The sequence below is a fragment of the Temnothorax americanus genome, unplaced genomic scaffold, assembly GCF_048541705.1.
Source record: "Temnothorax americanus isolate GAGA-0224 unplaced genomic scaffold, ASM4854170v1 Scaffold4, whole genome shotgun sequence".
Taxonomy (NCBI): Eukaryota; Metazoa; Arthropoda; class Insecta; order Hymenoptera; family Formicidae; genus Temnothorax; species Temnothorax americanus.
In genome coordinates, this window is record NW_027509547.1 from 7,691,808 (window position 1) to 7,707,413 (window position 15,606).

Genomic DNA, 15,606 nt, shown 5'->3' on the forward strand with positions numbered 1-15,606 from the left:
AATCTCAGGCCAAGTACGACGGCATAAGGAAAAATCCGACAGTAGACATAAGTCAGGGCCGTCGCGAGGAAGAGCGATCGGGCTTGTTCTCCTCGTGAATATTCATCGATCTCTGCCGCGTCGTACAATGGTAGCGCTGAGAGCGGCGAGGAAAGAACGAGATTCCGCACTATTAGTGCGGAAAGAACCCTCCGCAACGCGATAAGATATTCTCCGTTAGTATAACATGTCCCGATCTTTGTAAAACATGTTATAGAATCTACGCCGATTAAATTTTTGTATATTTCTTCACATAAATAGTAATCTTCACTACTATATTATTTAGATTTTCAGAGCGCAATCGCCTTCTGCGTATTAAAATTACAATAACAGTAAATTTCTGAATGTTTAAAATAGTCAACTATCATGTGCAATTCACACTGCCTTTTACTCCATTAACTTTACACGCACTGAACATAAATATTTTATTATTTTTAATATACATTTAAATATTATTAAAGGATCAACTACATTAATTTGAATGTCTTAAAGCTCAATAAAAAACGGTGATATGTTTTCTGGAATAGCAGCTTTTTGAAATTTCTCAAGTCCTCGAAGCAACAGCGGGATTCGATGCAATTCTTACAGAAGAATCGCGTGACAGGCTAGCGTCCGTGTATCCTCGAGGGAGGAAAACTCGTCACACGTGTGTTGATGTACATGTAGCCGAAGGCGCATACACGTGCGAAGACGATCTATCGTTGCGTACGCGGGAACGCATGCTATACGTTAGGTACTCGCCGACGCGCGACGGCGCGAATCGTCACGAATGCAAGTACAACGAAGGCTAGAACCAACCGCGGGGAATTCACGAATCACGCGACACACGTCGTTCTCGAGGTTAACTTCCTCCCATGCCCACGTTCATTTTATTAATCCCATCAAAAATTCGTAGAACTCGCCGCATCGTGGAATTGCTTGCCAATTATTCACCATCGTGGCACTTTATCGCGTTCTTTGTAGAAGCACTGCATGTACATATGCGGCTTATCTGCACAATTAAATACACAAAATGCATCTTTAATTTTTTATCGAATTTTATCTTAATTAAATTTTAATTGAATATAAATCCAAATTTCAACAATTTTGCACTAAAGATATGAATTCCGATACTACGTTGATCAAAGAATAGAAATGTCCAGTCAGATATATCACGCTTTTGTGCATCGCATATACGTAAGAAAGACAATGAGCTTCATCGAGAAAGAGTGATTAAGAGGACCGTATATACATCGGACGGTTTTATTGAGCTTCTCCTTCATTCTTAGATTTATTCGCGGGATATAGTTTTCTTCGAAATGACATGCAAATGCGATAGGCATCCAAGGCGAGTCTGGGTTTTTCAGGGCGTAACCCTTAGAAATTCTGGTCGGTTGGTTGGTCGATGCAGAACGTCGAGGGCGGTGCATCTGTCAGCGGAAGATTTATATCCTGAGGCCGAGGTTGCTTCTACCCATTCCCCATACTCGGTCGTGCTGGGCACGCCGGCAAAAAGCAAAGCTTTATTTCGGAATTCGCGAATCGGCGACGCCTTCGAAAAAATCATTTCTTACATCACGCAAGCAAGCGGATTAGAATGTTCCAATTTGATTTACGCGTATATCGTTATATATAATTACCTAAGCCCAATATCAATTAAATAAAGCTAAAAATATGAATTGAATGAAATCATGTGCAAAAACATTTGCACGAGAATGTTTTCAGCGATTAAACGGAAATCTATAAGAACGCCTATTAACAAATTGGACGACGCCGGCCTTTGCTCATTAGCGATCCCAGGAAAGTAATCAACTAGCACTTAATTAATTATATATTTACGGCTATCGTTTTACGGCACGCGAAACATGACGCTCGTATATGTTACTTTGTGGATCACGATAGAGATTCAAATCTAGCCATCGTGCTGTAGAATTAAATATGGTTTACCAATATTAATACATAATTCTTATGCCAAAGAGCAAATAAGATGATAAAATACGAAAATTCGTACATTAATTGTATATAGATGTCGAATGAATTGTATTAATCTATTCTTATTGAAATAAGCGATACATTATATAAGTTGACCTTAGCTAACTTTAGGTAAAATAGAATAAATAAGTTCAATACTCAATGAAAAATATGCAATTAAAGAACTCGCGCGCAATATTCACAAGAAATAATAATTGTAATTTGAGGAGGAGTTGAAATCCAATGATCCCGCGCTGATCCTTTCTACGGTACGAACACCAAGCATTAACGTTACCACGGCGTGTGTTTCAAAATGGAGGATTCCGGCTCGGCGAGAAAACGATGCGATTCGCGGCGCGATTATAACTCGGCCGCGAGGGCCGTCGGGTCTATCAAAACCCGCTCGGCCATACATCAATGCCACCTATACGTATAATTTCGATGTCGACTGACTCTTGGTTTTATTTGCCACGCGTAAAAGCGAAGGCGTACGCGCCGCAATGCGAGATTTGATGTTAGGTAGACGCAGCGCACTTTGTTTCATTCTTTTACACGCTGATCCAGTCCTTTCGAGACGCTGGCTGCACGCGGCGAGCTGATGGAATATAGGCATGTGAAAAGAAGGCATTTTGTAATTTGTTATTATTGTTCACTATATCAACATATACTCGTATATATAACTCGTATACATATAAAGTATGAAGAAAAAGAAAACATAATAATCATTTATTATCTGTCTAAGTCTAAGTTACCTAAGGTCAACTTATGATTACAATGTGAGAAACATGATTGTATTTACGTCTCATAGTACATTTTATAGTATTTTATACCGTTACATTACATGGTACAATTTGCATATAATATAGACATCGCGACTTGTCGTGTCATTACATGTTTTATTTGCAGTTCAATGACCATTATTATATAGTTTAACTAACTGGAGACTAAACACGAAAAATATACATAGCGCTTGATCGAAGAAGACACAGAATTATTGACAGTTAAATGATACGGTATTTATTCGAAAGTAATAAATGTCACATTGTGGTTTAATGGCCGTGTAATTTTGATCACTTAACTGGCGTCGCACTACGAATTATGAAGATATAAGCAGCGCGGTCAATTGATGCTTCTTTTTGCTATGATTTTTATTTGCGCGTTGAAATACGGTTCATTAATCATCTCTTGTCACTTTTACTTGTAGCAACATGAAATTTATACGACTATATTTAATATTTTGAACAAGTGTTGCAATTTCTTTGCGCGAGTCTCTTATAGATTTTTAAGCAAGCTTCCATCAATTCTTTATGTTGCCGTTGTGACTACGTTCGTAGAATATTCGTACGTTTAACAATATTCTTCTCCGCCATTTTGTCAGATCTCGGAGGACCAGGTCGCGGGCGAGGCAGCCCATACACCACGCGTTCTTCTTGCGCCGAGATCGGTAATAACCCAATAAATCAGGGTACCCCAGCCGGTGCAATTATGTTCCGTGGCTGAACCCGACTCGCAGAACCCAACCCCTCTCGTAAATATTGCCCTCTGCGCACCGACGCAGCATCCACGCCGGGGTCCACCGCCGTTTCTTCCTCTCTCCGGTTTCCATTTCTTTTTTTACTGCGGTCTCACGACTTCGCCGCAACGCAGGGGATCTTTCTCGTGCGCATCATGCCAGGGTTGTCGACGATTCTTGTGCCTCATCCCCCTCGCGAGCATCTCGCTCGTGTTCTTTTATTACCGCCCGCCGTTCTCTTCCCGCACACCGACACCATAGCGCAACCATGGGAACCGTCGTGGCACGAAGTGTTCGAATTCTTTTTGGGGGGTTTAATTGCCACTGTGCGATCTGTTAATTCGCGAGTGTCAGCTTGAGAAAGCGAGCTGAGAAGCGAGAGGGAGGATTTATTTCTCCACTGTCGACGTGAAGATTTTAAGGGAGCGTGTGTTCGCGAAAGTATGGGGATCGAAATGCGATGGACAAGAATGCGTCTGGGCCCCGTGAGAGAGCCATAGAAAAGCAAGATAGAGAGAGGACTGATTTTGAGAAGCTCCTATTGTAAAGTACCTATACATTAAACGAAAAGAAATCGATATATTTAACAAATTGACAGCCTAAGATATAATTAATAATTAATTATGTATGAATAATAAATAAGGTATTTATAATATTTTCTTAATATTACATTGAAAAAAGACTAACTCTGGCTTGAATATTTTATATCCATCTTTCGCTTGTTTCCAACAATGGCTTCGTCAGATGCAGCGCTGATCAACATTTGCGCACGATTATCTTTCAGGGTAGCGAGGAAGAACTACGAGAAGGGCCTATCCGTGGCGTTTTCCGAAAATTGTCGCCAGCATGCGATGCCGTGCCCGCTTCACACATGGCATACGACAGGTATACCATCACAGAAACGCAATTCTATCAATTTCGTTATTCTCGAAAAGGGGGCAGGAGATGCGCGTTCGTTACTTTTTGACAGCTGACCCGCACCATTACGCTAATAATACATCATCGTCGCGCAACGATTGGCAACGATCCGTTTGTTATTCATGGCGAGACATTAAGTAGGAAACCGTAAAATGACACAAGGCAAATTACAATCGTTTGGTGACTGAAATTTGTACGAAGAAAAAGAACGGTCAGCTAAATGACTATACGTTTACACGGCGGCTTGTAATCGGTTTAGTAACTACCGTATACTCCAATATACCAAATACCGTATCCGATCCAAAATTTTTCTTCTTTTGATTATAACGATCATTTAAATATATGAACCTATTTTGATACTTTAAACATTTGAAACAATCTTTGATATATATTGTATACTAAAAGTTGTAGTTAAAATATCGAAAAACCTCATATTTATAAATGATCATTTATGATCAAAAGAAGAAAAATCTTGGATCGGATAGTATTAAAAGGTAGTTATTAAACCGGATTACAAGCCGATGTATAAACGTAGTCAGTGTCGCGAATAATGCATCCAAAACGGCTTTAGTAATTCCCGTATTGTCCGTCAATTATAAATAAGTACATACATATGACATACGATATAAATAACAAGACAGTCTCAGCTTGCAGTACATCGTTAAATCGACACTGGGACGTAAGACTTGCTTAACCCTTTAACTTACACAGGAATTAGCTGCTTTACTAACTACGCTCGTGCTAAGACGATAGAATGTTATGCATCGTAGGCACTTGTTTGAGAATATCATAAACTTTTGCAATTTTGTAATTCTTCTTAGTTAATATCATGCAATAAAAATGCTGCATGATTATTGACGGAACAAAAGTGACATTGTCGTTTCGATGACAATCGCTCTCGACCATTGTTTTTGGTTTAAGGATGCTTTCGTAATATTTTTAAAAATTTATTGTACTAATCATGAGATTCTGATATTTATTTGCTAATCCAAATTGAAGTGTTAGGCTACTTGTGCGTTCCGTTTATTTTGTGTACATCTTGCTGCTATCATTGTCTGCAATTAATATTAATCTCTTTTGCTAATACGAATAGAGTATACAGATATTATTTTATCGTTTTGAATAGCCACTGGAGAAACTCGAATAGCAATAATGCCTTTCTAGAGCGATTTAGTTCGCCATCGGCATTTTGACATTAGGCGATAAATCTCGAGTCGAGTTGGCTTTAGGAGTTGCCCTCGCCGTGTTAGAAAAGAAGAAAGTAGAATGCGAAAACGAGAGAATGCGCGCTGCCAATAGATTTACGAGGCCATCCGTCTTCGTAGTACGCACTTGATGCTCACGCTCGCGATAAAAGCGCAGCTCATCTACGCTATTATGTACATGTGCGTTTGTGCGCACGGCACGTATACATATGTACGTACGATTCTAGAGGAACGGTTCGTTATTATAACCCACGAGGCGTAATTGTTTCCAAGGAACCGACATGGAGAAGACCTTGCCTGAGAACCCAGAGGTATTAGCCAGTCTTTCTACAGGACGTTTCAGCAATAGTGCCACTAGTCACGATCACTTTGCTTGAATCTTAGTAGCATGAAAGAATAGGATTTGCATCGGTATTACGATTGTAAAGTGTCCGTATTATAAGAAGGACTTGCTGTGAAAGAAGCATATAATTATAAAATATATACTTTTATAAAAATAAAACTGAAAGTTATTGATCCAATTCGTATTTATTATAGCTACCTTTATTTTTATTAAACTTAAACTCGATCTTAATTTCTGAAATCTTGAGGGATCGGAAACGCAATAAGAAAGTTGTGCGAAACGAATTAAAATGATTGATTAATTGACTATTTAAACTCATTCATCATTTAGCGCTTGTTTAACTTATCAAAATGTACAGGAAAGTACGTTAACGAGCTATAATTTAAATTCGACGAAAGTTGTAGCCGCGTAGCGATAGCATATAATTCTAGATAAACGTGTGATATGGCAAGTACTGTATTAACATAACAGTGATAACGCAGTGGCACGTGAGACTTAGCAGGATTTTGTTAAATTTAAATTTGGAAAGTTGCAAAATTTGCGATGGTTTGACGGTACCGATATCGGTGAGACCTTGCTCGAAAATGTCGTAATATTAGTTGGCTGCCACGGGAAGCCCGAATGATAGTGCCGCTAGTCACGACTACCTCGGTCGATTGTAATCTAGCGAGCGCGAAAGAAGCCCGCGGTTGTATTTTTATCAGTGATCATGCAAAATTGCCTTTTTTACAAACATGCAGCGGCGGAAACCCGCGACGGCTTATTGATGTCACGACTTCATTTGAACTCCATGTAAAAGTAATAACGCCGAAAATAATCGAATAAAATGGGCGACCTGTGAATTGCGATTAAATTAGAAACACGCCAAGCGAACGACGATGCTGACATATCTGATCGAATTTGCTGCCTGATGCTGAGAATGACGCGATAAATTACGAAACTCGAGACATAAATCAGCCGCGATTAATTTTATTTGTTTCCAGATTTGTCCCGCGCGAGGAAGACTAAAAGGATCTGTAACAAGTCTTGTTAAGACGACTGCAGCTAGAAGATTATCCTCGGAAGAGCTTTTTGCGAAAGTGACGGCTGCATAATTAATCGAATAATAATATGCAAATTTCTTCTCTATATAATAAGTGCCGGACTATTAATCAAATTCCGGATTACCAGTTTCTATCGCAAAATGATGAAGAAAAACGCGATTAATTACAGGATTATTAATTGCATAATGTTACGCACTCGAAAAGCATATTATTATTCCGAGCTTATGCCATCATGCGATTGATGACTAATATAGGCAGAACAAATATTAATAAAATAATGTAGGGGTAGCTTCGCACCTCAAGATTTTAAATTATCTTAACGTAACACAAAGTCAGTCATGAAACTGTTTAGCTTTATTTTCGTTGTTTATTTTCTCAGACACTAGACGGTTTCAGAAACTGTCATTTTTCTTCCTGGCGCAGATTGTATCTCTGCAAATGTAATCTTTTAACGTCTCAAGGTGTGCGGAATGCGGGATAAGCGCGCAAATTCATAACCGTTTACTTACGCGCAAAATTTTTGCGCATTTCGCAATGTTCTCGCGTGTTATGAAAATAGTGGAGATACGTGCGTCAGCGGGGAGGAAAAAAAAAAGATTTTTTAGAGCGCGAACTCGGAATGGCGCCGGCGGTCCGGTTTAATCTCGACACGCCCATTACACGCACGGCGTACATATTACATCACGATCGCACTCGATAGCAAGCGTATCTATACGAGCCCTATCCCCCCATGCCTACCTATACGATACGTGTAAGCCGCAATTAAAATTCAAGAAAAATTCTCGGAAACCTGTTTCGAGACCGAGCGAAATATTTCGCTGCGGGGTGGTCACGCAGGAACGCCGGTCACGGATGATCTTGTTTAATTGCCTTAACTCTTAGATGCTCCCCTCGAAATTTCCCTGATCAATTTATTCCGCGCAAGATTTGAATATTTTTTGACACCTTGATAAAAGTAGATTCTTGACCAAAACTTTAATTACTTGCAAGGTATGTACCTGTTCTTTTTACCTCTCACTGCAAATCCAAGGGTGTTATTTTAGCTGAAGTTTTTCTTTTACACATGCATTTCTTGCCGTTTTAAATCATATGTTATTTAACACGATTGAACGTATTAACTTTTAATTTAATACGATTAAACGTGTTAAATGACGTAATTTAACATATAAAGAAACATGTAAAAAGAGTTTTAGTTTAATGTGTCATTTTTAGACGTGTATACGTGTAAAAATAACACACTTGAATTTGCGGTGCTATCACTGATATAGTGTAGCCAAACAAAAGTTTATGGTTATAACAGAGAAGAATTTAATAATAAATGTTATATATAATGCTATATGTTATACATATATATAATATTTTTATAATTTTATAATAATTATGATCAATAAATGTACATGAAAATGAGTTTATTATTTTTTGCTAGTTTGTTATATACATTACTATAATTTTATATTTATTAAGATTATTTATTACATCTCATAACTCCACAATAATGTGATAAGTATAGTGAATATTCAGTGAACACCTGCACATATAGTTACGTGTAATTCGCGCAATATTAGAAGCATTCCTAGCATACCGCGTTGCGGTTGCAATTTTTACTCGCTGTTAATCATACGATCAGTAATCGATAAGGTCGTCACACCACGCCAGGCACGTTCCCAGAAAACAATATAACTTATCCGATCATTTTTACACCTCGCTTGATATTTTTTTTTTGCCTACTGTATCGGAACGTTTCTACGGCGTCGGCGAGCGAGCCTATCGATTACGCGCGACGTCGGCGAGAGAGCGGAAATTTCTTCGTGGAAGTCATTTTCTAGCGTGAGTATCTTGATACTCAGAAAATGTTGCGCAAGTACAAAAAAAAAAAGAAATGGCAGCGTGGTGCTGCGCCCGCGTGTGGGACTCCGGGGTATTGTTGCGATTTCGTGAAATGGCGTGCATGCGGCACGAGAACGTGATGGTCACGAGAGAGCCGCGGTCTCGGGGGGACCACCATTTTGAAAGATGCTGCATCCTGCGGACCGTGCAGCCCACGCAAACCCACGGCCGGCGAAGAAAACTCACACCACCGCAACCACCCACGTTCCAATCCCATTGGTCGAGGCCGTCTTCGTCCATGGGATACCACACCACCCACGAGCCCGGACCATTGCAGCATTGTCAGGTTTGTACAGGACGTCCGTGAATCTTGAGACGATAGAATATTACCTCGTTTGCTTCAAAGAGGCAAAGAGTTGTATTGTATTTATTGCGACAATATTATATATATTATTGATAATAATCAAGAAACCGAAGAATCTCAATTGAATCTTTTGTTGTTAACGGTTTAGTTGAAAAACTACTTGATTGATAAATATCGCTTTATGTTTCAGAATAGATGTGTGTCTTATTTTGATTGAACGTTTATATTTTATGTACGTATATTTTGATCATGCAGGTTGCAAAATTCTAATGGAGAAGAAATAGAATGTCGCGAATACTTTCTATTATTAACTAGGAAATTTTTTCTTCTTCATTCTCTTTAAATAGCAGCAGCGAATACAAAAGCTGTTGTAAATTGCGGTAAATAGAGTTGTCTGAATGTCATTTAACAAGCTAAACTAAGTTGCCACTTGCGTCGAAAGTGCTCGAGAGCCAAGAACGGTATATATCGAATTGAAGATAAAACACGTTTCGCCGGGTGGATAGGAAGAGTCTCGCAGCGCGGCGAGTCTCAACACGAGATTTCGCGGCTTCCCCTTCGCTGTTCGGATTACGGTGGGTTAGGCTAGGGCTAGATTATCTCAGTGACGGTAAGTATAGGTTGGATCGGCAGTTCTAGCCATCCCGCGGCCATACCAGGAGCATTGCTTCTTCGAACACGTAAGTCCGCTGCGCTCGCCGAGCGCGCCGAGCCACGCGATAATTCATGGGACTTTATGCGCACCTTGTGTAATGCCAGCTCCGTCGGCTTTTTCTTGGCCTTCGCTGCATCCTGAGAAAGGGAGAAGGGCGAGGAGCGAGCAAAACCTTCGAATCATTGGCTTCGACGATTCCATAAACGTATAAGATTTCGCAAAAGAAGAATTTTAAAAACATCTGAAAAATTCGCTGATAGTAAAAAATTATAAATATTAAAACGTGAAAAGGATATCTGAGATTTTACTGATCTTGTCTGCGTAATTGTATTTCCTTTCACCGAATCACTGAACTATATTATTCGTTAGTGTATAAAAGTAGACCTTAGGCGTTATGTAAATTAAATTGCTAAGAAATATATGACAGCCGAAGTAATCTTGGATTTGTAGTTTATTTTCTGAAATTGAACGTAATGTAATTGTATACGTCACAATTCCCTCTATCTCTCAAAAACTCTCGATTTCTTCTACATTGAATAATAACCTATTTGCAAGTAATCCAATAAGGCTTTTAAAGTGGCCATTAAAGTTCATTATGCGGCGCTTTTCGCAGCGAGAGATTCGGAACTGCGTAAAATTGAATTTAAAATCTATAATTGTATTTAAACAGTCGCAATTAATCGAACGGTATATTTCATTTTTCAAATTAATAATTATGGCAAATTATCTGAGTGACTATCAACCAAATAATCTAATCTCGATAATATCACCGCTTTTCTGTAAAAAAAATTTATGTGAAAACGGCTACGCTGGATTAAGCGAAAGGGTAGAAGAGAACAAGGCAAGACGAAGAAGGAGGAGTTTAAGTACTTGCGCGGACTCTAACATTACTCCGTGGCGGTGAGATAATTTTTCTTCTTATTACTGGCGCGAGCAATATTTCAATTAGTTGTCAATTTAGTTGTCGGCGCCTGACGGACATATACGTATACGAGGGTATCGCGGCCGAGAATAATTAACAATAAATTATCCGGGGGAGCTATCATTACGCCGACTAATCGCGGCAAATTGACCGTTATATTATTAAGCAGCTTGTGGACGTTAATTGCGTGCCGCGTGCGAATCGTCTTTAGAGACTATACGCCTGGCGAGAGGGGATCGTCGCGAACTTAGGTGAATAATTGAGAGTCGTGTACGATCGCGTTCGGGATTGATAGATCATGCAAATTGATCGCAGCACTCGACGAAGTTAAATTGTTGCGAGAAAAGGCGCTGCAATGATAAAAAGATGTCGCGAACTAAAAACATTCTAATATCTGATTGTGATCGTTTGCAACTATTATTTTTCTCAGCATATCTTATTTCGTTAAAGGATGGATTCGTTAATGAATTGCATAATGTCTTAATATCTTCGCAGCATTTTTTATTATATTGATATAATTAGAAACCCATAATTGTCAAAATAATTAAAGCGGGAACAGTTTTTGGAATTTTATTTTAATAAATATTTTTGTATTAAATATTGTAATTGAAATAAAATATTAATTTATAAATAATAATAATAGTAAACAGTAATAGATAAAACTTTCCAAAGAATTATTTGTTTTATTAAAAAATTCATGTAAAAATTAAAATTAAACAGAATATATATAAATGCTAATTTTAGGACTGGTCAATACTTTTCCTGGAAGTAGAACAAATGTTTCCACTTGACTTGTGCAGAGGCCGCCACATTGCGCGAATGCGGTTGCAATCTGAATGCTGCAACACAAGATGGCGTAGTTAGTATCGCCAAGTATATAACAAGTCGTTTATTGACCATAATATTTCAGAGAATACGAACCGTGATGCATATTTTAATAAATATAAAAAAAAATTGAAATAAATTACATAATTGCACATATTGTGAAGTCAAAATTAAGAATTCTACTGTATATGTAAAATACAAGCGATAAAATAGTTCTACGACACATCAATAATGCATATCTCAGGTTCGAAAAATAAAACTATAAAGTAAAAAGACATAAATATCATTGTAATTATAAATAAAAGTCCGCGTAAATTACACAATTACATGTATTGTACAATAAAAATTAAGTATTATACTTTTTTAAATAAAATACAAACGATGAAAAAATTTACGATACATCGATGCATATCTCAAGTTCGCGAAATGAAGCTAAAGTATCAGCTACTACGGATTGGGATTGAGATTAGATTGAAATTTGACTAATTAGAGCAAATTTCGATCACTAAACTTGAGATTAGTTTTTTTTATTCTGATTGATTAACTTTCAATCCAATCTCAATCCGTAGTCTGCTATATACAGGCTTAAAAAGTCTTGAACATAATTATCGTAATTATAAATAAAAGTCGGCATGAATTACATGTATTTGAAAATAATCACAAATTAAGAATTATATTTTTTAAATAAAATATAAAGGATGAAAGAGAGATTTTATGATACATTGATGCATATCTCAAGTTCAGCAATTGAAGCTAAAATAAAAACATAAACATAACTAAAAGACATATAGTCATAACTATGAACAAAAAGCGCCATAAATCATGCAGTCACATATTCGCGTAACAATAAAATTAAAAATATACGCTCTTCTTGCAAAACGCAAGCGATGAAAGTGAGACGCACGAGAAAGTTATCTTTTTTATTGAAAAAAACATAACGGCATTGAATGATTAATTACTTGTCGCGCAGTTCGTTTACGTAACAAAGTAACGTCAAGCTTATCGCTTCCGTTCACTATCATCGCCATTACACTAAAGTAAATGGAGAATTAAGTGTGTGCGACTAAGTGTGCAATTTATGGCGATAGGCGCGGGTCGAACGGCTCTCATTACACTGCCCCCCCGTAAACAGATACCCGCGAAAGATATTTATATCGATCGAACTATAGATATCACGTCGCCGTTAAAAATGAAGCGTAAGAGGAAATTGGCGGTCACGTGAACCCAATTGCATCTCCCGGCGTCATCGCAGCGTAACCACAAGGTAATTTATTGTTCAAGATACGATTTATTTGCTCGGTATAACTACGATTTTATGTATATATTATTTAATGTGAGAGCACCATTGCACACACACAATTCTGTCTTAAGTTATAATTTGCCTTATATTATAAATGCTACTCGATATGTTATTTCCATCTATATATTTAATTGCTTTATTGCAGCAATATGTAATGCAGATTATGCAATGGGAAATGGATATAAATGTTTTTTCAATAATAAAAACTCACGCGAGCACTTTTATAAGAAAAATATAATTCTTTTTTCTTATAAGTTTCTTAATATTAAACATGAAATTATGTAACTTGTGCTATTTTCTTATTATCGCTTTATTTCAGGAATTAGATATAAAATTTAAGATATTATGAAATACTCTCGCAACTTGTATGCATACAAGTAAAGTAATCGAAAGGATAATACATTAAACAATGAAAAAAATCTAACGTATCATCTTAATCGCATTTTAAGTAGCTTTTACTAAAATTAAATTTGTTGGAAACTAATGAAAAAAAAAATATATATATAGTGTAATATAAGAAGCAGCTTAAAAATTGTCGCTAATTTAAGTTATTCGTATAATAAGGTGTGTACAGAAAATAGCTCACACCCAATACGCTAAAATCTACAATAGTAAATTGCACTTTTGCTAGTGCCATGGCAATGGTTAACGTAGAAAACGAGGCGAGTCGTACTGACGCGTCACGTAGTATCATTGCGAAATAAATGATTGCAAATGATGTGCAAGATCTTGCGAACGGAACAACGGGCGATCGTTGCGTTGGATCGTGGTGCCACTTGTAACGACATCGAGTTTTACCGAAGCGAGCGATTTTGCGCTCGAAAACGATTTCAATTTCTCCTCGTGCCAGCTCGCGGAGCCGCCGCGATTCACCGTAATACGGGTCCCCAATCAAAGTGTGGAGCCGCGCTCACGATCTCGTATACAATCGTATATCCGAGCGACTCGAAAGTGCGAAGCGTTTACACCGGTATTTGAACTTCGCTGATGACGGTAATCACGCTCGGCTCGACACTTCAATTGCACGTTTCGTCGGGTTCCTGCGCCTCGGTTATTTTACGATCGGGAGTAACCCACCGCGGTGGTCAGGATCGCGTTTTTCTCGTCTTCTCCGTTGATCCGGAGCCGCGGATCTCTCGGCGTTCTCCTTCCAATTCCGCGTCCGATCGATCTATCTTCGCCAGATTAGATATCCACGTTGACGCCTACGCTGCATTTATCAAATTTTATTGTACCATCGTGAACCAGTTTGATATCGATGTGTGCCTGTCGTAATGACAGCAGCAAAGCATCATATATTATTATCGTGCCGTTTCTATGGATAGTTGGTAGGTGACAAATGTCGTCGTTCAAGGAACACTTGGTGATATGTGGGTCATTACAGCGTAGTACTCTATTGTAATTTGCATTTTTATCGTGTTTCCATACCCGGTCGATTTAAAGGAGAGCAGATAAAGTTTGAGTGAGAAATTAGAAATTATTACTCTTTTATATATTTTACGAATGCGAATAGATAATTTTAGACAGCAGGGGGGCACTTGAAAAAAATAACTGTTCATTTCTTTATCTCTCAAAGTGAAAGCTGATTGGTCTTCTATCACGGTAATACCACAGAAATACTGCGCTTCCCGAAGATTGTGCGGTCACATTGGCACTATTTGAAATCTTTCTATACGCGAATGAGTTATTACAGTAAATTGCCATTGTTGCGAGTTCCCACCGCGGGCTACCGTTATCTTTTTGACACATTGCACGTCATGGTACGATTCAATTGAAATGAAATTGGAATTAGGTAGTCTGTAGTGTATCCTGTGTGGTCTGCGGTTCCAATGGCTGGTGATAACCAAAGAGAATCGAGGGAGTCAAAATATTAATGCATTCACAGATTGCAGCCATTTAGTCATCTATTTCAGACGATTTTTATGTAGTATTGAAGAAATTTCTTGTATATATAAATAATGGAAAAGAAGTAAATTTTTGCAGAATAATGCGGTAATGCATTATGCAAATTATGATTGCTTATGAACAACGTTAATTTATGCTGCTTCTCTAAGGAAGGAAAATTTATTACTACTCACCGTCGTATACATTACAGTGAAGAATATGTGCTTAGTCGTATCTATACAATCTCTATCAAGATCGTATTGAATTTATTACACGTTTAGAAACAGTTAGAAGCATATTAGAACTCAAAGCTATGGCTACTCAGAATTCTCAGCATGTAATAACTTAGAAAAAAATATCTACTTATCAACTTTTTTTTATAATTTACAGCGTTGATTTCATAAATATACGCTCCTATTCTTATCGTCTCTTTTAAACATTCTTAAAAGAATATTTACAAGGTCTTTTAATCATCAGTAATATATTCGTCTACAGTGGTTTATTAAAAATCGGAAACTAATGTTTTTGATAAAAAATATTTAGAAACATGAAAAACACATCATTTCTAACGCACAATGGTATCTTTAGTTAAAATAAAATGTGATCTATCGTAGACTGATGCGCGATGTTCATCGTGGTCATTTTGTTTCTTCATAAAAAAAATTACATAAGAATGCTTCGTGGACTTGTATTTTACGTACTTTATATGTTTTCATTGTGTCTCTCGTTAATTACACTTCAGAATCCACAAGAAAATCCCTTCAATGATCCACCCTGCAATTTACGATCCCGTCCGTCTCACCATTAATGTACTCATT

The 15,606-nt window shown here is 37.7% G+C and overlaps 1 protein-coding gene across 4 annotated transcripts in view; it reads left to right on the top strand.

The window, feature by feature from the left end:
- LOC143902590 (uncharacterized) overlaps positions 1-15,606 on the top strand; it is a 74,234-nt gene that overhangs the window by 27,636 nt on the left and 30,992 nt on the right. For 2 of the 4 annotated variants that reach the window (XM_077415626.1, XM_077415625.1), the window contains 2 exons: positions 4,287-4,387; positions 6,952-9,184. In XM_077415626.1, coding sequence (XP_077271752.1) covers positions 8,891-9,184 — 294 coding nt within the window. In that variant the 5' untranslated portion in view covers positions 4,287-4,387; positions 6,952-8,890. The other 2 variants (XR_013258418.1, XM_077415627.1) reach the window with 2 other exon arrangements.